Below are 24,719 nucleotides of genomic sequence, written 5' to 3'. Positions count from 1 at the left end.
CCATCTACCCAGCAAGACACAATACTATCAAGACGTAATTGTGAGTAAATAGAGCCTTTCCTTTTAAGTTTCAGTTCCTTTTTACTCACTTACTTCATCATTACTCATGCTATTATTCTTTCATTCATTCAACAAACATTTTTTGATTATCTTTCTATGTGTCCACAACTATTCTAGCAGCAAACAAGACAGAAAATGTCCCTGCCTCTATGGTGCTCACACTTTAGTGAGGAGATAAAACCAATGGCCCTGGATGCTCATGTCCTCCCCACTTTTGGTAGCTTAACAGAGCTTGGCAGGATGATCTGAGCTCGTTTAACAGAAGGACAGGCTAATTACTAGTGGCCATGTTCTGGAGTATCCTCCTTTCCAACCAGTGAACTTACCTAGTCTCACGGATGATTCTTGACCTTGCCCCTCTTCCTCAAAATACAGACCATAAATACACAGAACATCTGGGGGATTGCCCTTCTTTATTGGTTTCCTGGCCATGGGGCTTGCAGACTATCCACACCTGGCCTAGGCTCTAACAAAACAAGAGCTAGGGAGATTGTATACGTCTACTAGTCCTCTTAATGTTTTTCTCCAATACACCCTGTATCTGAACTGAATGGTGCTGCAACAAATAAACAGATAAGACAACTTCTGACAGTGATGCGTGCTATGAAGGAGACTAAGCAGTGCCCTGGGACAGAGAGGGGCTGAGGCTGGGTGAGGACTGCTCCGGTTAGGACACCAGGAAGGGCCTGTCTGAGCAGACAGAAACAGAATCAGAGCAGGAATGGTAGAAAGCAGGCAGCAAGCAAAGAAAGAACATTCAAGCACAGGGACAGCCAGAGCAGCCGCTGGGATGACAGGCAGAGTTGAAATGTTTGTGGGGCGGAAAGCAAGCCACGACCACAGTGACTGAGGGGAGCGTACTAGGGGTGACTTAGAGAAGTGGCGGGGGGCCCTGTGAGAAGATTCGATTTTGTTCTACCACAATAAGACGCCCCAGGAGAAGTCAAAGGGAGCGCCATGTGGCCGATAAGCATCTTTACACGAGGCCCCCGCGGGGTGGGCAGCGGCGCACGAGGCCGCGCGGCGGGGCGGCGGAGCCCGCAGGGCGCGGGAGGAAGAGGGCCGGCCGCTTGCCGGGAGACTGTGCTCGTAGGAACGCGCACGGGATCGCTCACAATCGTGCAACAGGAAGCACAGCGGGAACCAGGCGGCCAGAGGAGGTGAGGACGAGGAACGCCCGAGGCCCGCGTGGGCAGGGCCGGAGGCCGCGGGCTGAGGCCTCGGGCTTCAGACGTGCGGAGGCTGCCCCCGGCGGGCTTACACGGGCGCGGAGGACGGGCCTGTGAGAGCAAGGCCCGGGCGCTGTGCGCGGGAGCCACCTCAGCAGGGGCCGGGCACCGCGTTCCACGGCGGCCGCGGGCAGACGCGCGAGCGGCGCGCCCCGCCCTCCCGCAGTTCCCCGCGAGCCGGCTCAGAGCCGGGGCCGCGCGCCTCAGGCCCGCGACGTCACAGCGGCCGAGCACGACCCCGGCTGGGCCCTGCCCGCCCGTTTCTCCGGGCAGTGCAGGCGGGCACCGGCCGAGCTGTCTCCACCCCGCCACACTGCGCTCGGCCCTCAGGGGACAGCCATCGACCCGGGAGGCCACCGAGTGCCCTCTCGGCCCGAGTGTCGCCGCCTCCAGGGCCGCCTGCTCTCTGCTCTCCCGGGGGCCTAGACGTGGGGTCTTAGGTTACAGTGCGCTTCAGGAGACTTCCTTGATAGGAACTACGTTATTACTGACAAAATAATGTTCTACACAGAAAATTCTGGATCAAATAGATGGTTTCTAGAAAAGTATCCCTTTTCTTTTCACCCTTTTCTTTTGATAGAATGAACGCTTCTTGGTGCTCACTAATGATCTGGTTACGGTCTCCTGCTGTGGAAGACCTAGCTGGCTCTACACTAACAGCAGCGTCCCGGGACAGCCGAGCAATCCTACCTCGCCTCTCGCGTGGCGGCAGGGGGGGGGCCGCATTTCTGCTGCTGCACTGCCCTCCGACGGCGAATGTCTGAAACACGAGCCAAGGGACGGGAGGGAGCGGAAGGCACGGTTCCAGAGGCAAGGCACATTTCTCAGACCGCTCCACCGGCGAGTAACACGGTGTAGTAGGCATGTCTCCCTAATAACAAAATATCTTACTGATTGTGAACTGTTTACCATTTTGACTTTTATTAACAGCAATAGAAAAATAAAAAAAGCTTACAAAGCTCTTGACGTGTTTAAAGGATCTGTGGCATAGTTACTGAATGTAAACGACAATCAAGAACATTAGACAAGACTCCTGAAAGCACCTGGAAAAGGACAATAACTTGTCCTTAAGGATTGAGGACTGTCAGGTGAACCTGGGACTTGGATTGAGAGAGAGAAACACAGAACTATACACCTATGCTTTTTGGAGTAACATCGCCATCTTGTGTCTGTCTTAGCTATTTCTGCTAGCAATATGCAAACCCTTGTTTCTTTTAGCACTTCTAAATGTTCTCTAATAAAAGAAATTTGAAAATTTGTTTCAAGGTTCAAATAGGAAAACAGGAGTTTTAAAAAAACAGTTGTATTGAGGTATGCTTTACACTCAATAAAATGCACCCTTTTAATCAGTTCGACGAGTTTTGAAAATGTGTACACGCAGGCAGCCACCATCACAATCAAAGATGTGTAAAATTTCCATCACCTCTCAAAAGGACTCTTGTGCCTATTTACAGATAACCCCACCCCCAGCCCTTGCCCCAGGCAACCACTGATCTGCTATCACTATAGATCAGTTTGGCTTTTTTAGAATTTCATATAAATGGAGTTATATAGTATGTACTCTTTGGTGCCTATATTTAAGTATGTGCTTTTTTTGGTTCAACATAACATTTTTGAGATCTATTCATGTTGTTGCATCTATTGGTAGTTCCATTCATTTTTGCTTTGTATGAATGTACCCCAATTTACTTACCCATTCTCCTGTTGATGGACATTTGGGTTGTTTCCAGTTTTTAACTACTATGAAGAAGATTGCCATGAACATATGCATATAATAAGTGTGTATAAATGTTCTCATTTCTCTTGGTAAATACCTAGAAGCAGACTGCTGGGTCTTAGGGTTAGTAGATGTTTACCTTTATAAAAAACAGTGGAAATATTTTCTAAAATGGTCATACCATTTTATACTCCCACAGCAATAAATGAGAGTTCCAGTTGAGTGATATCTTTGTTATTACTTGGTGTTGTCATTCTTTTTAATTTTATCCATTCTGGTGTGTGTGTAGTAGTAACTCATGATAATTTTAATTTGCATTTTCCTGTTAACTAATAATGTTGAACATCTTTTCATGTGTTTGTTGGTCATCATATATATTTTGTTGAATGTTTAATTAATTTGCTTCCCTACCTTTATAAAATTGGGTTGTCTTCTAATTACTGAGGTATAAGATACTTTATATATGCTCTATGCGAGTCTTTTGCCAGATATATGTATTATTACTGTATTTTCCTAGACCGCGACTTGCCTTTTTATATTCTTAAGTGTCCTTTGATGAGCAAACACTTAATTTTGATGAAGTCTAAATCATCAATGTTTTTTTTTTTAGGTATAGCTTTTTGTTACCTGTCTAAAATTTTTGCCTATACTGGGATCACAAAAATTTCCTATGTTTTTTCCCAGAAGTTCTAGTTTTAATTTTTGCATTTCAGTCTATGATCCTTTTCATATTAATTTTTGTGTATGATATGAGGGTAGTACTGAGGTTTATTTTTTTCCATATAGATATCTCATTGTACCAGCACCATTTGGTAAAAAGACCATTCTTTCCCCATTGAATTACCTTGGCACCTTTCTTAAACATCAGTTCACCATATTTTTGTGGGCCTATTTCTGGACTCCCTGTTTTGTTCCATTTATCTCTTTATCAAAACTTAGACCAAAATGATATTGTCTTGCTTGTTCTCTCTCTGTAATTCTTGAGGTCCTCCAAATTTGTCCTTGTTTTTAAAATTATTTTGAATTCTCTAGGCTCTCTGCATTTCCTTACAAATTTTAGGATCAGCTTGTCAAGTTCTACAAAATAGCTAGCTGGAATTTTGATTGGGATTGGCATTGCATCTATTAATTTGGAGAGAATTAACATGTTAACAATATTGGGTCTTCCAATCCATGAACATGATATTTTTATGTCTTTAAATTCTCTCACCAATTTTTTGTAGTTTTCAGTGTATAGTTTTGCAAATATTTTGTTAAATTTATCCTTAAATATTTCATGATTCTGATGCTAATATATAAATATAATGGCATTTAAAAGTTCTTATTTTCTAATTTTTCATTGCTAGTACATAGGCATACAGATGATTTTGTATATTGACTTTGCATACTGTGGCCTTCTAAATTCACTCATGAGCTCTAACGTAATTTTTGGAGATTCCTTAGGAATTTCTACACACACAGTTATGTCACCTGCAAATAAAACAAATTCACATTTTTGTTTTCAAAACAAAAAATGCCTTTTAGTTCTGTCTTGCTTTTTTTTTTACTAACTAGACCGGCAAGGACTTCTTGTACAAAGCAGAATGGAAGTGATGGGAACGAGACTTGTTCCTGATCTTAGGGAAAATGAATTCAGTCTTTTGCCATTAAGTATGACGTTAGCTATGCATTTTTTTTTATAAGTGTCCTTTATCAGTTCCCTTTTATTACTATTTTAATGAAAGTTTTTGTAGCAAATGCAGGTTAAATTTTATCAAATGCACCTTTTCTTCTTCTGAAGCAGGAAAACATGTTTTCCTTTCCTTTATTCTGTTAACGTTGGGTTACATTGATTTTTCATGTTAAGCCAACCTGACACTCCTAAGAAAAAAATCCATTTTGTCATAATATATTATGCTTATTAAACATAGCTAGATTCAATTTGTTAATAGTTTGTTAATGCTTTTTGCATCTAGGTTCACGAGAGACACTGGTGTGCAGTTTTCTTTAAAGTATTTGTCTGGTTTGGGTATCAGAGAGATGTTAGCTTCAAAAATTGAGTGGGAAAGGGTTCCCTCTTCTTTATTTTCTGAAAGAGTTTGTGCAAATCATTATTATTATATTCTTTCTTAAAATGTTTGGTAAAATTCAGCAGTGAAGAGATTTGGGCCTGGAGTTTCCTTGTAGCAAGGGTTTTAATTACGAATTCAAATTCTTTACTATATATAGAGCTATTCAGATTTTCTATCAATAATTTTTATCTTGCAAAGAATTTGTCCATTGCTTCTGTTATCAATTTTTTTTATTTATTTTTTATTGTGGTAACTGGTTTATAACATTGTATAGATTTCAGGTGTACATCATTATACTTCTATTTCTGCATGGATTACACCATGTTCTCATGTTCACCACCCAAATACTAATTACAATCCATTACCACACACATGTGCCTAATTATCCCTTTTGCCTTCCTCCCTCTCCCCTTCCCCTCTGGTAACCTGTTATCAAATTTAATGGCATAAATTTGTTTGTACTATTCTCTTGTTATCTTTTTCATGTTTGGATTGGTAGTGATGTCTTTTCTTTTGTCCTTGATATTGGAAATTTGTATTTTCTTTTTTTCTTATCAGTTTAGCTATGTAGATTTGCCAATTTTGTTGATTTCCAAAAATCCTTTCAGTTTCATTGATTTATCTCTATTGTCTATTTCAAGGGGCAGCAAATGCTTTCTGTAAAGGGCCAAATAATAAATATTTTAGGTTGGCAGGCCATATCAGCTCTAAGGCAGCACTAGACAATAAGTAAATGAATGAGTGGGACTGTGTTCAAATAAAACTTTATTTAGAAAAACACGTGTTGAGCCAGATTTTGCCTGCGAGCTGTGGTTTGCTGACACTTGGTCTATTAATTTCAACTCTTTATTTTTTGCTTCCTTTTACTTACTTTGGAGTTAATATTCTCTCATTTTCTAGTTTCCAAGGTAGAAATCTTAATCCTCTGGTTCTGAAGACTATTTCCAATGAATGTAGAATTCTAGGTTCACCCCCACCACGCATACACCAGTAGTTTAAAGATGTGATTCTGCCCTTTATTCTTTCAGAAGACATGCCTGCTCTTGGTTTTTGTTCCTGTGTACATGTGTTATTTTTTCCTTTGACTACTTTTAAGATGATCTTTTTATTGCTGATTCTTAAGAATTTGATTATGATGATATACTTCACTGTGGTTTTTTCTTCAGCATTTTTAATTTATTTTTTTAGCTCATTAGATGTGTTTGTTAGTTCATAATCAAATTTGGAAAATTTTGTGCTTGGTGACATCACGTTGGTACCTTGAAATTAGTCATAGTGGCAGTATTTACATCATGAAAATTGGCCAATGCTATAAATCAAGGCTTTATTCCACATGGAGCCAGTTGTTAAAATTTACTGCCCAGAGGTCACTGAAGTTTGATTCATTTGTTTTCAATCTTTTTTTCTATCTGTTCTTCTACTGTGGTCGTTTCAGTTGCTGTGTGCTCAAATGTACTGATCTTCTCAAGTTCTCATTGGATGCTATTCCTATACTGTGAATTCTCATTTAAGACCCTGTATTTTTCAGCTCCAGAAGTTCTGTTTGTTTCTTGTTAAAATGTTTTCCCTTGATCTTTTCACGATGCATTTCTTTGAATCCTTGACTATATTTTTAATAATTGTTTTAAAGTAACTCACTGTAAACTCCCTCATCTGTTATTTCTGCATCTCTTTCTATTGACTAACTTTTCTCCTGGTTACGAGTCAAACTTTTCTGCATGTTTAGTAATTTTGAGTGTGTAGCTTTGATTGATTCTTCCCTCCCTCCCTTTCTGCCAGTCTTTACTTTACGGCTAATTTAGTCATAATTTAAGGTATGATGCTTCTGAGGTTCCTACTACATGTTCCTTATAGTCCACAAAGATTCTCCATTTTGGCTGAGCAGAACTTGAATGTCTCCTAGATCTTGTGTCCTCTAGGAATTATTCATCTTAGTGCACCTGGTCATTGTTAGCCCAGCCTTGTGTACTTTTACCTTATATTAGCACAGCTTAGTTTCCATCAACAGACTCAAGGAGAACTCTGCAGATTTCTACAGCTCTTTCTCCATCTAGCTCTCTTCTCTATACTATTCTGCCCTAGAAATTCCAGCCATCTCAGACTTCTTGATTTCTAATAATTACCTCCTGAACTCAAGACCACTATTTTCTGCATAGGATCCTTCTCCTAATCTTCTGGCTTTGCTTTAGAAATGCCCTTCAGGCTGGCCCCGTGGCTTAGTGGTTAAGAGCGCGTGCTCCGCTACTGGCGGCCGGGGTTCAGATCCCAGGCGCGCACTGACGCACCGCTTCTCCGGCCATGCTGAGGCCAGGTCCCACATACAGCAACTAGAAGGATGTGCAACTATGACATACAACTGTCTACTGGGGCTTTGGGGGAACAAAATAAAATACAAAAAATAAATAAAGTTAAAAAAAAAATGCCCTTCAGGGGCCGGCCCCATGGCTTGGCGGTTGAGTGCACGCGCTCTGCTGCTGGCGGCCCGGGTTCGGATCCCGGGTGTGCCGTTTCTCCGGCCATGCTGAGGCCGCGTCCCATGTACAGCAACTGGAAGGATGTGCAGCTATGATGTACAACTATCTACTGGGGCTTTGGGAGAAAAAATAAAAAAAATAAAATTAAAAAAAAAAATGGCCTTCAGGCAGAATGCTGGAATGATTTTAAGACTCACTTTACTTCTTTTACCTTCCCCTTATGGACCCAAGTCTTGCACTTCCAGTGTCTGACAAAGTTATTTCATATATTTTGTCCCATTTTCTCTCTTTTCTTTTTTTTTCTTTGAGGAAGATTGGCCCCGAGCTAACATCTGTTGCCAATCTTCCCCTTTTTCTTTTTTCTGCCCAAAGCCCCGGTACATAGTTGTATGTCCTAGGTGTGGGTCCTTCTGGTTCTTCTATGTGGGACACTGCCTCAGCATGGCTTGATGAGTGGTGAGTAGGTCCATGCCCAGAATCCAAACTGGCAAACCCTGGGCCACCGAAGCAGAGTGCGCAAACTTAACCGCTATGCCACTGAGCCGGTCCCTCTCTCTCTTTTTTCCCAAATATTGGGAGAACAAGTCTTTTTCCAGTTTCTCCATCATGGCTGGAAGCTGAAGTCCTTGTACACTCTTGACCAAACCAATGATCTTCCTTCATCTAGGATATTCAACCCCTCTGACAGAACTATTGATAGTAATATCAGTCTTAGGTGGGATGCATTATGAACAATAGAAAGGGAAGAGATATTAAAATCCACTGAATCAACACCAGCTACAACAGAGGGAACTGGATATTGCAGCTAAATGGCCCTCTTGTAGAGTGAATAAATTATGTCCTTCCTTGGTACTTAATCCTTAGGCTAGAATGAACTAAACTGAGGGCTAGTTATTAAATTTCCTATTTCTTAAAACAGCTAGAAAGTAACCATCTGGGGAGTCATTATAGTGTGGTAGAGAAAAAGAGATAAAATAGAAAAAGAATTCTGCCCTAGGAGTTAGGAAGCTTGGCTGAAAAGCCCGGACTCGACATTTATTTTCCTCACTTGTTTCCATTTGTGTGTGTAAAAATAGGCAACTGAACCCTTTGCCCTGTAACAATCCTCTGGCTTGGCCATTTTTATTACAGTTTGGTTTTCTCTCCATTATTCTTAGCATTATCTCATACTACTTGGTGTAAGATCAGTAGGCTAGAACAGTTATCTTCTTAAAGGTTAAATTACTCCTATTGCATCGATTGGTAGAGGGTAGATGCTAAGAGCAGAGTGAGGAAAGTGAGTGGAATATAAAACAGGACATATCAAATAGCTTCCTTGTAATAGTGTAGAGATCTCTGTATTTTCAGTTAAAGAAAATTTCTGGGTTAAAAGGATCACAACATAGCAGGGCATGAAATTTTAATCTCCTATCTTCTTATTAAAATAGCAATGATTGTGAAGTAAAACAGGAGCCCAGAATTTACCTTCTCCAACATCTAATGTAATGAACAATAATTATTAGCAGCAGCAAAAATTTTAAGAGCAAGAATCAAAAAAGGAAAAGCATACAACTTCATGCTATAAACTTTAATAAGTAGTGAAAAAAAGAAAAAAAATATTCTGGCATGGCTTGGCACAGCTCCCTAACCTTGACCCTGAGCTCTAGAAGGGGTGAATGAAATATTGAGAATTTCCATAAATAATTCTTACTTTGAAGGAAAGTAGTCTGAGGGATTGAACAAGAAGCTCAGGCAAAATTCCAAAAGAAATCTTCAAGAGTAGAAGCCTCTACAGTAGGATGCTGAGCAGAGGCAGGAGAGCTATCAGACCTGTGAAGAACTGGAAGAACAGGTTGAGACCAAGGGTTTTCCCCACAAGAACTGCATGTACTTGGGCCAAGCAAATACCAGGATAGAGCACTGGGTCGTATTTCAGAGGAGAAAACAGAATCCATATCCTTAAGCAGAGGAGACACAGCTGGAGCTAGGCCTGTGCCATTCCTTCGTCCTCGGGCTACAGAGAAGGGGACAGAAGCATCGCAGCTCCCAAGCTACAGTTCTAAGGAGACAAACAGGACTCTGAACGAGTATGAAGGACACTGAGAACTCAGCCGCACTACAGAGAGCAAAGGGAAAGTCCAGCAGAGTAGCCCATGTTCTGCATATGCAAGAGGAAAAGCAATGACATAATTTTACTATTCTCTTTATTTCTGTATTTTAAAATGTTTTTAATAAATATTTTTTAAAAGATTGTTTAAATTTAAATTATGCAACCATACTACTGAAAGATAAATACATAAAGAGATGACAACAGCATAAAGAAGACAGCTACAGAACCTGAGTAGAAATCTCAAAGAAACAGAAGGAAACTCCACAACTACTTTCTGTGACAGAAGAAGCTTAATAAGGACATGAACTCCAGAATATGATTTCTCATCAGTGAAATAATTTAAAAAACAGAATGAAATAAAAACAAAAACTACTACTGAAGAAAAAATTGAGGACCAAAATAATATCAGAGAATGAATTAGAAATGGCAAGCAGAATAGAGAGTTAAAAACTGAATTAATAAAGTACAAAAAGGCTTGAGCTAATCCCAGTGAGTAGAGGAATAAGCAAGGTAAAACAATTAAGAAAATATAATACATAAAAAACAAAGACAAGATAACAAAAGAGCAGTCTCCTTAAACAGATACTCTAGCAGATCAAACCAAAAATTTATTACAAGATGTAACACAAAATTTCCCTGAAGAATCAGTCTATGTAAAAAATTATAGATAACATCAGTTTTTATTGAGGCAGATCTTATTTGCCATTGAATTTCAGGGGTAGAGAAAGAATCTTTAATTTTATAGAGGGGAAAAAATAAGATGGAAAAATTGCAAGCTAGTGTCAAATTTCTCCTTGGTAACAGTGCTAGGATATAATGGAGTAATTATTTCAGCCAAATTTTAAGGAAAGAAAAGTAACACCCAATTTTATACTCACCCAAATCACTAGAATATACAGGCATACCTCAGAGATATTGTGCATTCTGTTCCAGACCACCACAATAAGTTGAATATCGCAATAAATTGAGTCACAACCAAATTTTTTGGTTTCCCAGTGCATATAAGAGTTATGTTTACACTACACTGTAGTGTATTAAGTACGTAATAGCATCGTGTCTAAAAAAGAAACAACGTACACACCTTAATTAAAAAATACTTTATTGCTAAAAAACACTAACCTTCAGCAAGTCATAATCCTTTTTGCTGGTGGATGGTCTTGTATAAAATGCAATTTATCTGCAAAGCGCAATAAAACAAGGGAAGCCTGTAAAGACAGGCATACTGAAACATGCATGAACTCAGGAAATATAGTGTCCATAATAACCTTTTAAAAAAAGAAAACTACTTGACAATGAAATTATTCAAGAAATAATTTTAAAAACAAAGTTGAAAAACTGAGATCTCTTTCTGTCATACGAGGTTTCACGAAGCTCTATACCCGTCTTCCTAAAAGGTTAATTCTACACTGCACCAATGGAAACCAACATTTCATGATTTTTATATTCCCAGGAGGTTATTGTGTAATTATACTTGCTTGAACTTTTCTTTTAGGAAACAAGAAAACAAAAGGCAATAAAAACTTGCCCAACAAAAGTACCACGGACTGGATGATTTAATTTTTCTCATGATCCGGAGGCTAAAAGCGTGGGATCAAGATGTCAGTAGGGTTGGTTTCTTCTGAGGCCTCTCTCCTTAACTTGTAGATGGCTGTCTTCCTCTGTCTTCACATCATCTTCCTTCTGCACTTGTCTGTATCCACATTTCCTCTTCTTATAAGAACACCAGTCACATTGAAATAGGGTCCACCCTAATGACCTCGTTTTAACTTAGATCCTAATGACCTTGTTTTAATTTAATTACTTCTTTAAAGACCCATCTCCAAATACAATCACATTCTGAGGTACTGGGGCTAGCACTTCAACATGTGCATTTTGGGGAGACACGATTCAGCCGATAACATTCTCCAGGGCTCAATGTAAAGAAAGGACGATTGGATGTCATCATGTTCCATTACTGAAGCCCCAGGGAATGTAACATAGGGGTCAGAACTTCTTGCTTTCTTTAAATAAGTCAACTGGTGATAACTATGTTTGTGGTCACACTCCTCTGTGTCCACTTTGTCTTGGGAGAGGTGCTGCAGTTCTCAACATCTTGGAAAGAACAGCTGATGGTCAGTAGAGGGAGTCCAGGAGTCTCAATGTTGCCTAATGTTGTTGCAGACAGAGCATAAAGACAATCGTGGATGACTAAATAGTTTCTTTCCATCTCCTGGAGTCTTGTCATTTATTTTTAACTTTTAATAATAGCTTTATTTTTGAGTAATTTTAGGTTTATAGAAAAATTGAATATAAAGTATAGAAAACTACCATACTTTCCCCCAACACCCTCTGTAGTTTCCCCTATTATTATTATTTTTTTACTCTGCCAAAGAGTTTATTTATTTATTTTTTTGGTGAGGAGGATTGTCCCTGAGCTAACACCTGTACCAATCCTCCTCTATTTTGTATGTGGGATGCCACCATAGCTTGGCTTGATGAGTGGTGTGTTGGTCCATGCCCAGGATCTGAACCCATGAACTCTGGGCTGCCAAAGAGGGGCGTGTGAACTTAACCACTAGAGCACCAGGCCAGGCCCCAGTTTCCCCTATTATTAACATTTTGTACTAGTGTACATTTGTGACCAATATTAATTTGTAACCAATATTTGTAAATGTTAATTTGTAATCAATGTTAATACATTATTAACTAAATTCCATAATTTACATTAGGGTTTACTCTTTGTGTTGTACAGTTCTAAAGGTTGTGACAAATGTATACTGTCATGCATCCACCATTGCAGTATCAAGCAGAATAGTTTTGCTGTACTAAAAATCCTCTGTGCTCCACCTAATCATCCCTTCCTCCCTCCCAGGAAGCCCCTGGCAACCACTAACCTTTTTACTTTCTCTACCGTTTTGTCTTTTGCGAAACGTCATATAGTTAGAATCATACAGTATGTAGCCTTTTCAGACTGGCTTCTTTCACAACAGCAATATGCATTTAAGCTCCTTCCATGTCTTTTCATGGCTTGATAGCTCATATCTTTTTATCACTAAATAATATTTCATTGTATGGATGTATCAGTTTGTTTACCCATTCATCTACTGAAAGAAATCTTGCTTGCCTCCACATCTTGGCAATTATAAATAAAATCTGTGCGCAGGTTTTTGTGTGAACATAAGTTTTCAACTCATTTGGGTAAGTACTAAGGAATATGATTGCTGGATATTATAGTAATATTATGTTTAGCTTTGTAAGAAACTGCCAAACCCCCTTCCATAATGATTGTACCATTTTGCATTCTTACTAGCAATGGATCAAAGTTCCTGTTGCTCCACATCCTCGATAGCACTTAGTGTTGTCAGCACTTTGGATTTTAGCCATTCTAATACATGTGCAGTAACATCTCATTGTTTTAATTTGTAATTTCCTGATGATATGTAATATTGAGCACATTTACATATACTTGTCATTTGTATATCTTCTTTGGTGACATACTTATTCAGATCTCTTGCCTATTTTTTATTTTTTATTGCTGAGTTTTAGGAGTTCTTTGTATATTTTGGATACCAGTCCTTTATCAGATAGGTGTTTTGCAAATATTTTCTCCCAGTCTGTGGCTTATCTTTCATTCTCTTAACAATGTCTTTTATAGAGCAGAAGTTTTTGATCTTAATGAAGTCATCCGTATTTTTTATTTCTTGGATCATGCTATTGGTTTTGCATCTAAAAACTCATCACCAAACCCAATGTCACCTTGGTTTTCTCTTATGTTATCTTCTAGAAGTTTTATAGTTTTGCATTTTACATTTAGGTCTATGATCCATTTTGAGTTAATTTTTGTAAAAGGTGTAAGGTCTGTGTCTAGATTCATTTTTCACATGAGGATGTCCAGTTGTTCCAGTACTGTTTGTTGAAAAGCGCTCCACTGAATTGCTGTTGCTCCTTTGTCAAAGATCAGTTGACTATATTTGTGAGTCTATTTCTCTGTTCTCTGTTCTGTTCAATTGATCTATCTGTCCATTCCTTCACCAATATCCCATTGTGTTACTACAGACTTGCAGTAAGTGTTGAAGCCTAGTAGTGCCAGTTCTCTAACTTTATTCTTCTCCTTCAATATTGTGTTGGCTAGTCTTTTGTCTTTCCATGAAATTTATAATCAGTTTGTTGATATCAAAAATAATTTGCTGACATTTTAATAAGAATTGTGTTGAATATCAAGTTGGGAAGAACTGACATCTTGACAGTATTGAGTCGTCATATCTATGAACGTGAAATATGTCTCCATTTATTTAGATCTTCTTTGACTTCTTTCATTAACTTTGTAGTTTTCCTAATATAGATCTTGTACATATTTCATTCAATTTATACCTAAGTCAGCCTGCCTCCCTCTTTTTTGATGCTAATAAAAATGGTTGTATTTTTTATTTCAAATTCCAATTTTTCATTGCTTGTATGTAGGAAAGAAATTGACTTTTGTATATTAACTTTGTATCCTGCAATCTTGCTATAATTGCTTATTAGTTCCAAGAAATTTTTTTGTTGATTCTTGGGAATTTTCTACAGAGACAATCATGCCATCTCTGAAGAAAGATAATTTTCTTTTTTTTTTTCCCAATTTATATGCCTCCCCCCCTCTTTTCTTGTTTTATGACATTAGCTGACTTCTAGTATAATGATGAATAAGAGTGGGGGGGGGTCTTACAATTTTTACTGTTTTTTTTTTTTTTTTGGTGAGGAAGATCAGCCCTGAGCTAACATCCATGTTAATCCTCCTCTTTTTGCTGAGGAAGACCAGCTCTGAGCTAACATCTATTGCCAATCCTCCTCTTTTTTTTCCCCCAAAGCCCCAGTAGACCAGTTGTATGTCATAGTTGCACATCCTTCTAGTTGCTGTATGTGGGACACGGCCTCAGCATAGCCGGAGAAGTGGTGCGTTGGTGCGCGCCCGGGATCCGAACCCGGGCCGCCAGTAGCGGAGCGTGCGCACTTAACTGCTAAGCCACGGGGCCGGCCCTTTACTTTGTTTTAAAAGTATTAAAGTGGGCTTCACCAAGAGAATCATCCTTCACTTAGGAAATATTTCAAAACACTAACAGAAACTGGGGGGGAGATGAGTAAGGAAGGAAGAAGCATGTTAATTTTCTCATCATAGCAGGGTGCCAATTTTACTGTCTAAAATTAAAACATTTTTAGAATATATATCTTATAACAACTCCAACCTCGATGTTTCTCACAATTTTCTTAACCTAAGAGTTATAGTTAACAAGCAATACCACACTGGTAGATCTAGAGTTTTGATGTGTGACTAGGTTCAATTATTATTATTTTTTCTTGTCAAGGCTACTTCACAGGCAGTGTTGTATTGTTCTTACATCACAAGTACATGTCTGATCTCTCTTTTGTGATGTTATCAGGCATTGATAAGCTTGTCTAGATGACGAGTTGGCAAACTATGGCCTGTGGGCCAAATCTGATCCTCTGCTATTGTAAACAAAGTTTTATTGGAACACAATTGCATCCATTCATTTACCTATTTCCTACAGCTGCTTTTACACTAAACAGCAGGGACTTGAAGGCCTCCAACCCTAAAATATTTACTCTCTGGCCCTTTCCTGGAAATATGTGTTCACTTGACTTGTAGCCTAATCCATTAACTTATTACGAAATGGTAATATTCTAACAAAATGGTAATTTTTTTGTAATATTCTGTTACAAAATGGTAATATCATTTTGTAGGTGTTGTTTATTAGCTAGAATAATTTTATAAAAAGGAGTTTCCCCTCAATGGTTTTGGTCAGATAGTATAGGAAAATCAGGATAAATGCTTGATTCTTACCCTTTATTTGCCAGTTTTCAAAATAATTACATGCTTCTTTTATATTCTCCAAAGGTGACTGAAGTTTTTAGCTATCAACTTCAGTACCTAAAACTTACTCCTAAGTTTTTTAAAAATGTAGATTTCTAATTCTTAAACCTCCAGACATTCTGATTCAGTGGGTTAGACAATAGGAACGTACGTTTTTAACACCTTCTCCATATGCTTGTGGTGGTCCACACAAATGGCAACCTTCATAATGTATACCTTGCCTTAGTTTTAAGAGTCACTTTTAAATTCCGAACAGACTGGGGTGGGTTTGAGTAATTCTTCATCTCCGGGATTTCAGCCCATGTGTCATCTCAGAGCCCTACAGCGACCATCTAAGGGATTCCTGTCTTTATCCCACCAATTTTTCTTCTTCTCTCTTCACAACACCCTCTTTATTCGCCATGTAGCATTTTTATTAACTTGTATTTTGTTTTCTTGTCTGTCCCCCTCCCTACACTTTAAATTCCCTTACTAGACCATAATAAGCTCCAAGAGAGCCTGACACGTCTGGCTTAGTCACAGCACCTAGTAAGGTGTAACACACAGTAGGCGCTCTATAAATGATTTTTGAAAGAATGGTTCATTCTAAAAACATCAGATCCCAGGTTTCCAAGCTCGCCAGTTATCACCAAATGTCTGGGTTCACAGTGCTCTCGGCAAAACACATAGATGACACACACACGTTATCACCACTTCCCCAAACCAGACCTAGCATACACCAAGCGACGGCCTCAATTCCACGATGTTCCCAAGACTGACGCCGGAGGCAGGCCAGGTCTGGGGGTGGGGAGACTATTTCGAGTTAGGTCGGTCAAAATACCGTGATATTGTTTATACGCTCCATCTTGATCAGTAAAATTAAATACATACACAAAGTATCGACAGTCGGTGGGCACACGACCCAGCACGAACCGCAGCAGTTACAGGAGAAACCACCCTGTCAGTGGAAACCCGGTAGCGGAGACGCACTACGTTACGTTAGGTCCGCCGGCGGCGCGACGAGGAGGAGACGGCCGGGCAGCAGCGGGGACTCCCCCGAGGGCACGCAGCAGACGCGCACTCGCCGCGGAGGAAGCCCGAGAGCCAACGGGACGCCTGTCGCACGCCCTCAGCTCACCTCTTCCGGGAAGCGCGGCCCGGGCGCACGTGGAGCTGCGCCTGCGCACTGAGGGCTCCGCGTAGGGACCAATGAATGGAGGGGTGGGCGGGCGGTAGGCCCGAGACCTGGTTTCCGGTTCCGGTGGGCCGTGGTCTCTCTGCTCTAGTGCTACGTGTCGCAGGCCTCCGCGGTGTCGGCTGGGAGGTGAGGCCGTGTCTCCGGGGGCACGGGGCGAAGCTTTTGTGACTCAAGGAGTCGGCGGGCCTGGCAAGCCGGGCTCCCTGGTCGGCTTTCGCGGGGGCGGTAAGCGGAGCCCTCGTTCGGGTCCGAGACCAGGGTCCGGCCCTTCCGGCCGCCTACACTTCTCCCCGCACAGCCGGGTGTGGAAGCGGAGACCGGGACGGCGGCCTCGAGGTCCCAGGGGACAGGGCTCTGCGGCCTGTGATCCTTCGGGGTCCGGACCCCTGGCCTGGACTTCGGCCAGCTTGGCGTGAACCCTTACTCTCTCGGGGGCTTCTGTGCCCTAGTCAGAGTTGAGGCCAGCCGCCGAGAGTCGCCTCGGGGTTAGCTCTGGGTGTGGGGAGGGGGGGGGGGTCCTGTCTCGGAAGAGCTGTGTTTCGCCCTGCCCTGCCGCCACTCCTGTGGTGGGAAGTGGAGGATGGGTTTGGATTCTAGATCAGGGATCATAGTGGGTTCTCAGATCCCCCCGTGACACTGAGGGCAGTGTGCCGTGTATTGTGCATTTTTTTTTTTGGAGACAGCGTCCTTAGCTTTAATCATGACGTCTATAAAGTTTAAGCTCAGTGGACTGGAAGAACAAGGTGAAATACTGAGAAAACAGGCATTACTGTGTTTTTCGAGGAACCCAATATGCTTGGCCCAGAATGTTTATAGAATTCCTAGTACATTGTAAGTGTTTCATACACATCATTCCAGCTGCCCTCGTAGGTGAGGAAACTGGGGCTTAGAGAGGTTACATTTCATAGACAGATTTGAACCACCACAATGGTGTTCATTCATTGATTCAACAAAAATTTATTGAGTATCTATGTGCCTGGCTGCTGTTCTAACCACTGCAGTTATAGTAAAATACAAGTGATAAACTGGCCTCATTAGCTCTCATACCAGTGGCTCTTAAAGGTAAGATTGGGTGACATCTCTGTTAGGTAATAGATTCCTCAAAAGAACTTATATGGTAAAATATATAGCACTGTTTCCTTAAAAGATGTGTCCACATCTAACGGTTTGGAGTTTAGCTAATAGCTTCTCAGAATCTGGATCTTGGTTTGGTCAGTCTTTGTGGTTTTGAAAATTTGATAGATCTATCCCACACAAATATACTCTTTTTTAAAAGTGTTGTGTGCCCATGGTTTAGAACAATCAGATTGAAATCCATGTTTGCCTCTGCTCTAGACTCTTGCAGCACCATAGTTGGCATTCACTGCACTAGGCACTGGTTTCTGGGGAGTTTAAAATAAAATATAGAAAATATTTGTTGGATCGCAACATTGTTGGTTGCTTAGCAAGAGCAATGAGAGGACTGCAGAGTGGGTAAGGAGTGAGTGTGTTGTCAATTGCTTAACTTTTTGATAGTAATAGCCCTTTTATATTAAGAGCATGTGTCCTTTGTCAGTGATAACAACGTGGGTAAGACCCATGTTTTTCTTACTGCCTTTAATCTGCTGCTTTGCTGGAGTTTAGAAAAATAACGTCAATTTAGGCTTGGAGTCTGTATTTTGTTTTGTTTTATTTTTATGAGGTGGAATTGACCCATATCAGACATGAATTCATGACTGGTCTCGTTTCCATTTTGGTATAACTGAGCAAGTTCTTGCTGTAGGATAAATACTAGTGAGTATCTTTTTTCTTTTTTGTTTTTTTAAACAGGAGTCATGGATCAGGTAATGCAGTTCGTTGAGCCAAGCCGGCAGTTTGTGAAGGACTCGATTCGACTGGTTAAAAGATGCACTAAACCTGATAGAAAAGGTAATGCCTTTAAAATGAGAGAAAAAATTAAATCTGCCTTTTCTAAGGCTTTTATTTGATTAATATCTTTCTGTTTAATAACCGTTGCAGTAACTTTCGTCATTTTTACTGGTTTATTTTGCTTTATTGCTTTTTAACATTGTCACTGCTTCCTAAATTTTGTACACTTTATAAACTTTTTTGTTTTGTGTATTTGCAAGTGGTATAAGATTATTTATCACAGCCTTATTTTCTGTGTTACGTTTGCCTTAGTCATATTTAATGACTTTAGAGTTTTTAGTGTCTAATCTTTTGGAGTCCTTCCTGCTCTGCTACTGTGCCCCTTCTCCTTCCCCAAACAAAACCTTAACGTGAAATCAACAGCATAGTTATTGCCAACCTAGGAAGTTTAATTTCTTTTTGTTTCTTTTTTTTTGGCTGGGGAAGATTTGCCCTGAGCTGACATCTGTTGCCAGTCTTCCTCTTTTTTTTATATAAGCTGCCACCACAGCATGGCCAGTAACAGACGAGTGGTGTAGGTCTACACCTGGGAACTGAACCCAGGCCGCAGAAGCGGAGCGCATCGAACTTAAGCACTAGGCCATTGGGGCTGGTCCGAGTTTAATTTCTTGTTTATCATGATTCATGTGTTAAAAAGTACACCAGAATTTCTCTTTTATTTGTTAACTGCTGCCTGAGTTACGAGCTGGGAATATAATAGAGAATATAATATGTTACATTGTATTATACATATAGTGTAATATCTAAAAATATATAACATAATAGAGAATAGCTTTTGCTTTTATGGAGCTTAGAATGTTTCAGGGAAGATGGTCATAAGCAATGGCAGTTATAGTTTTTACTTACTGCTGTAGTAAGTATTATGGAAGAGAATTGAAGAAGGTTTGATAACACATAGTAGGGGGACTAACCAAGTCAGGAGGGCAGGGAGAGCTTCCCAGTGGAAATAATGTTAAACAGAAACGTTACCAGAGTCTGAAATGTTTACGTAAAATTGGGCTCAACTCAGTTTGATTTTTAAGCCTTATTTTTGGCTTATATAATACCAAAGACAGTACACCTATAGATTATAAAAAGTTATGTTCTGTGCTCTTGTGATCAATATTTTTAGCAAAATTTTTAAGACAAATACTGTGTGTTTCTTCTATCTACGTTTTCATTTCTTTTTGGTATTTTGGTCATTTGCTAAGAAGATAAAATATTTTGTTGCTTGTTGATGGATTCACTAGCGTGGGCATGCACTTTATTTCTGTGTTTCCTAAATATCAATAAAATAGGAAAATTTAAAAATCTGTTACACAATTTATTTACTATTAATAGTGTCGTATTTTGTTTGATTTAAAATGTACGCCAGTAGCTTTGTGTCACTGCTAGTTAATTGCAATAACAGTGCAAAAAATAATATAAATTTTGTGTTTTTAAATTCAGAATTCCAGAAGATTGCCATGGCAACAGCAATAGGATTTGCTATAATGGGATTCATTGGCTTTTTTGTGAAATTGATCCATATTCCTATTAATAACATCATTGTGTAAGTAAACTTTTTGCAATAGACAATATCTAGGATGGAATGAAAATTGAAACCATTCGAGTTGATAGCTTGCTGTTTGGTTAATACGCAGATATGTCTCTTGACTCTTTAATGCTGCTAGAGTCTACTGATAATTCCTGATAACTGATAATTCAAAGTGACTTTATATCTTAGACAATCTTTATAGCAACTCTGTGAGATAGGCACTATTTTCTTTAATAAATAAAATTTTAAAGGATCAGGGAAGTGAGTTAAAGGTTCTCAGTATGTGAGAAAGCAAGTATCAGTGACAGAACCAATATTCAAATGCAAGTCGTCTTTATGCAGTATATTCACTTGTTGATTTTTAAAGTGCAGAGGAAATGCTCCCCATCTGAAAATCACTCTAGTGATGGAGGTCAAACTCTGGATCAGATCGCTTAGGTTCAGATCTTTTTTCTCGTTAACATAATAGCTATCTTAGCTTTGGGCGATTTACTTAGCTTCTCTGTGCCCAGTTTATTCAGTAAGGATAATAGTTCTTACTTGGGTTATAGTAAAGATTAATGACTTAACCATAAAAAGCTAAAAAACAATTTGAGTAAGAACTTAAATCGGAGTTGTTGCTGTAATGAGCCATTGATACTATAGGGAGGGTATCTTAACCTTTTGGTATATTAGAGAGGAGAAAAGACTGAAAAACACTGGAATTACTTTATTCTTTTCTAAATGCTTTTGCCTTTTAGATTCTTTACATTATTGGGACACCTGATGGCAATGAGCAAGTAGAGTAGTCTTAGGCAGTTTGGTTTGGTGTAAAGGCTTAGTGTGAGTTGCAGTACTTATTTGCTCTGTGATTTTGTATTCATTTAATCTCTGAGCCTTATCTGTCATTTGGAAGTAGCAGTGCCTGTTAGGCTTATTTTATGGGATGAGGAGGTTTGAAGCAACTATTTAGAAATGCACTGTAAACTATAAATCTCTTAAATAGTAGATTTTGTACTACGGATACTGGTGAAGGTTGTCTTTTAAATGACAAGTGACTTAATGAGTATTGTCAGGTGGATTTTTAAAGTAGGTTATCATAGTTATTAAGCAGGAGTGCCACAAAAGGGTATCTTAGGATCGTACAAAATTAGACCTGGAAAGGACCAAATCTCTCAAATCTTTTCCATCAGCTCAGAAATTTCTGTTATATTACCAATGAGAATACCTGGAGTTGTGGAATTATGGAGAGAATACTGAAGTAGAATTGGGAAACCTGAGACTCAGTGTCTCTGGGCTGCAGTTGCCTAATCAGTAAACAGAAGAGATGGGATATTCTCTGTGAAGTCGCTTCTTTTGCATGCAGCTCGGTGCGTCTGCTCTTCTTGCTTCCCATTTCATTGTCAGACGGGTTTACTTGATAGGAAACCTGTTTCCTATAAATGCCCCTCGTTCTTAGTTTTACCCTTGGGAACAACATGTAAGTCTCTTTCATTATTTTGGTATATGACCGCTTTTCACATTTTTCCTCAGCCTTCACTTAGCGCTGTATTTTTAACTCTCTCGCCAAACATTACTGTCTGCCATGGGTCATTGGTGTGGTCTGTCTTTCACACTAGATTATGAGTTGTGAGGCAAACGTGTTTTTGTGTATGTGTGTGTATGTATATATATGTGTGTATATATATATACACATTCTGTAGTGCGTGTATATATATATTCTGTAGTGTGCATGTATATATATATGTTTCAATGTGTGTATATATACATACACACATTGTAGTGTGTGTATATACACTTATACAAACCTAGATGGTACAGCCTACTACACGCCTAGGCTATGTGGTGCTAACCTTATGGGACCACCTTTGTATGTGCAGTCCATCATTGACTGAAACGTCATGTGGTGCATGACTGTATTTCCATTTTATAGATGAAGAAACAGACGTGGAGAGTAAGTAATTACTCAAGTTGCGTGGCTAGTAAGTGGTGTAGAGCAGCATGTAAAACCCAGGCTGACTGGCTTGGGAGCCTGTATTCTTATCTGTTGTATACCCTGTCTCTCATTCTGGCTCGGTTTGAGAACACTCCCCATTCTGAGTCACATTCTCTCACTTCACGCTCCAGTTTGCATTTCATTAGCCCTCTTAAAATCCAGTATTTAGAATCAAATGCCTACTACGGATGTTCTCTTGCTATGGGCTAAAATCCTCAGACAGTTTTTTATAAATAACTGCTACAATAAATTTCCTTTAGCCTGGGTTTAAACAGTTGGAGTGGTTTGTTTTCAGCCTAAGAATGGAACATTATCCTCATTAAATTCCTTTTTGCTGGATTCCTTCGTGGAAGGCTTTTGAATTTTTTTTTTCTTTTTTTTTTTTTGAGGAAGATCAGCCCTGAGCTAACATCCATGCTAATCCCCTCTTTTTGCTGAGGAAGACCGGCTCTGAGCTAACATCTATTGCCAATCCTCCTCCTCTTTTTTCCCCAAAGCCCCAGTAGATAGTTGTATGTCGTAGTTGCACATCCTTCAGGTTGCTGTATGTGGGACGCGGCCTCAGCATGGCCGGAGAAGTGGTGTGTCGGCGCATGCCAGGGATCCGAACCCGGGCCGCCAGTAATGGAGCGCGCACACTTAACCGCTAAGCCACGGGGCTGGCCCCTGAATTTTTAACTTATCCAACATTATTATTTATACTAGTTTTGTATTAGAACAACTTCTAAAATATATATCTCAGTATACAGTTTTAATGTTTATGCTTTTGAAACTTAGAAGTTCTTCTTAGAAAAGGTGATTTTTATTTTCATTATGATTAAACCAGGTTTTTGAGTGACTACAGTAAGATATAGTGGTTAAGAACTATTGTGCTAGTCTGCATTCTTTATTTTCAACTGGCTGATTGTACATCAAATTGAAAAACTTCTCAACTAACTGTTGTGTTATGTAATTCATATTTTTCATCTTATTCAGAAAGACGTTATGCTAGACTGTTAAACACATTTTCCAAATGAGGATTCTGAGTTTTTAAGATAAGCCTGTGCCGGCAGCCACATCATCTCTAATGACCTTTTCAGTTCCAAGATTTTAAAGTTCAGTTTCTTCTCTTTTATGCTGTCTTGGGATAATATAGGTGTGGTTCTCAAATAACTGTTTTGGTTATGTAAAATTACAGCATATTGCATTTCAAATTATTATTAAAATCTTATATACACTCAAAATTGACCATTTTTGTTTCTTTTACAGTGGTGGCTGAATACCTTTTTAGAAGAGTGTTTTTCATCTTGGGGATTGGTGAATAAGTGAGGATTTGAGAAGCTCATGGAGTAAAAATTTGCCTATATATTTTGTGGTTTTCTTTCATTTTTTTCTTCCAAGATGTTTTCTATTTCTAAATTAAAATAATTTCAAGATAAACAAACTTCTCTTTTTTCCATCACATCAAAGTTTAATGATAGGAAATAATGAGTTCTTTTCCCTCCCTCCATTCTTTTCCTCCTTCCTTCCGTCCTTCATATTTTGGTTTATAGGAGAAATTAAAGAGCATGGTGAAATATTTAACTTTCTGAGTGCTCCTTTATCAGATAAACATTTTCCTATCATGGAAGAAGAAACAGAGCAAGTAAAGGATGGCAAAGTCAGTGAAAGGTTGAATTTGAGGGTAAGATAGGAGTTTTATCCTTAAGCTCTCAAAGTGTAAACAGGTAGTCAGGGCTCCTATAGGAAGTTAGGCACTACTGGAAATAGCTTCCTGAGAAGCACGTTTAGAACTTCAAGGGGAGAGGTCCTCTTCAGATGACTCATTAGTCCTACTGTCATGGACACTGGAGTTCTGCATTTTGTAAAGAATTTGCTGATAATTGAATGTGAGATGAAAAGGGACCTTACCTTCTTCCCCCTTTTAAGAAAAACAGTAATACACAAGTGAGACAATTTATTCTCCTTAAAAAAACTTTTGTTAATCTGTTTGTTGAGAGTTAAGTTATTGAACTTTATTTCCCAAGTTCTAATATTTTTTTGAAAATTACTTAGCACACATTTGGTAAATGCCCTCTGATTCTTAGTGAATAAGGTAGGCAGGTGTCTAAACAGTATGGTTGGGCAATATTCCTCAGTTTTGGGATCCATGGTTCAGAGAGCAAAGTCTGTTTTCATCAGGATGGTAGCAGATCTTCTGCCCATTTTTGAAATGCTAAAAGCGTTTCAGTCTTGAATGAGTTGGTATCTTTAAGAAATAAAAATATAGCTTTGGCCATCTCTAATCTTAAGCAGACCATATCGCCACATTTTACAGATATTTAGCTCCTTATAGGCTGAAATTGTGTGCATGTACGTGCATATGTATATTTGTATATATGTTATACACAAACATGTACATATACACACTTGTACACACATGCTTCTATATGCATATATAGAGTACTTGTAGAAATTCTAAATTGTAGACTTGCTTTGCTTCTGGCAAAGTGTATATTTTCTTGTAGGATAAAATGATTCTGAACATCAATATTTTCTTGGAAGGTAATTATGAATCCCTATTTGTAGCATACATTTGGGCTGCTCATTTTTTATTTTGCTGGCTTACTGGTACTTGACACATGGGTAGGTAAGGTATTCTGTAAATATTTTGTATTTATACCTGTAAAATGAGAACTGACAACAACTGTGGTGAT

The 24,719-nt window shown here is 39.2% G+C and overlaps 1 protein-coding gene and 1 long non-coding RNA gene across 7 annotated transcripts in view; one reads left to right on the top strand and one right to left on the bottom strand.

Moving 5' to 3' along the window:
* Positions 1-16,617, bottom strand: part of LOC147918134 (uncharacterized) — a 175,224-nt gene extending 158,607 nt beyond the window's left edge. For 2 of the 4 annotated variants that reach the window (XR_015552775.1, XR_015552759.1), the window contains exon 1: positions 16,339-16,617. This is a non-coding gene — a long non-coding RNA (uncharacterized LOC147918134). The remainder of the gene's footprint in view (positions 1-16,338) is intronic. The other 2 variants (XR_015552774.1, XR_015552760.1) reach the window with 2 other exon arrangements.
* Positions 16,618-16,678: 61 nt separating this feature from the next.
* Positions 16,679-23,607, top strand: SEC61G (SEC61 translocon subunit gamma). Of its 3 annotated transcripts, none has more exons than XM_087433794.1 (4): positions 16,679-16,771; positions 18,455-18,553; positions 19,982-20,084; positions 23,293-23,607. In XM_087433794.1, the coding sequence occupies exons 2-4, from the start codon at positions 18,460-18,462 to the stop codon at positions 23,300-23,302; spliced, it is 207 nt and encodes a 68-aa protein (XP_087289920.1). In that variant the 5' UTR covers positions 16,679-16,771; positions 18,455-18,459; the 3' UTR covers positions 23,303-23,607. The 3 variants fall into 3 exon arrangements, with proteins under 3 accessions (XP_087289920.1, XP_087289953.1, XP_004438429.1); XM_004438372.3 differs by having other exon boundaries at positions 16,725-16,870; XM_087433827.1 differs by lacking the exon at positions 23,293-23,607 and having other exon boundaries at positions 16,723-16,870; positions 19,982-20,088.
* Positions 23,608-24,719: the final 1,112 nt, after the last annotated feature.

This window comes from Ceratotherium simum, chromosome 1 (assembly GCF_057802395.1).
Source record: "Ceratotherium simum simum isolate JZ-2026a chromosome 1, ASM5780239v1, whole genome shotgun sequence".
Lineage (NCBI taxonomy): Eukaryota > Metazoa > Chordata > Mammalia > Perissodactyla > Rhinocerotidae > Ceratotherium > Ceratotherium simum.
This window is presented reverse-complemented; position numbering and strand designations above follow the sequence as displayed.

Bases quoted from the DNA above. Each gene is read 5' to 3' on its own strand.
- SEC61G (XM_087433794.1), top strand. From the start codon at position 18,460: ATGGATCAGGTAATGCAGTTCGTTGAGCCAAGCCGGCAGTTTGTGAAG. The intron at 18,554-19,981 runs GTAATGCCTTTA...TTTTAAATTCAG, and splicing joins CACTAAACCTGATAGAAAAG to AATTCCAGAAGATTGCCATG.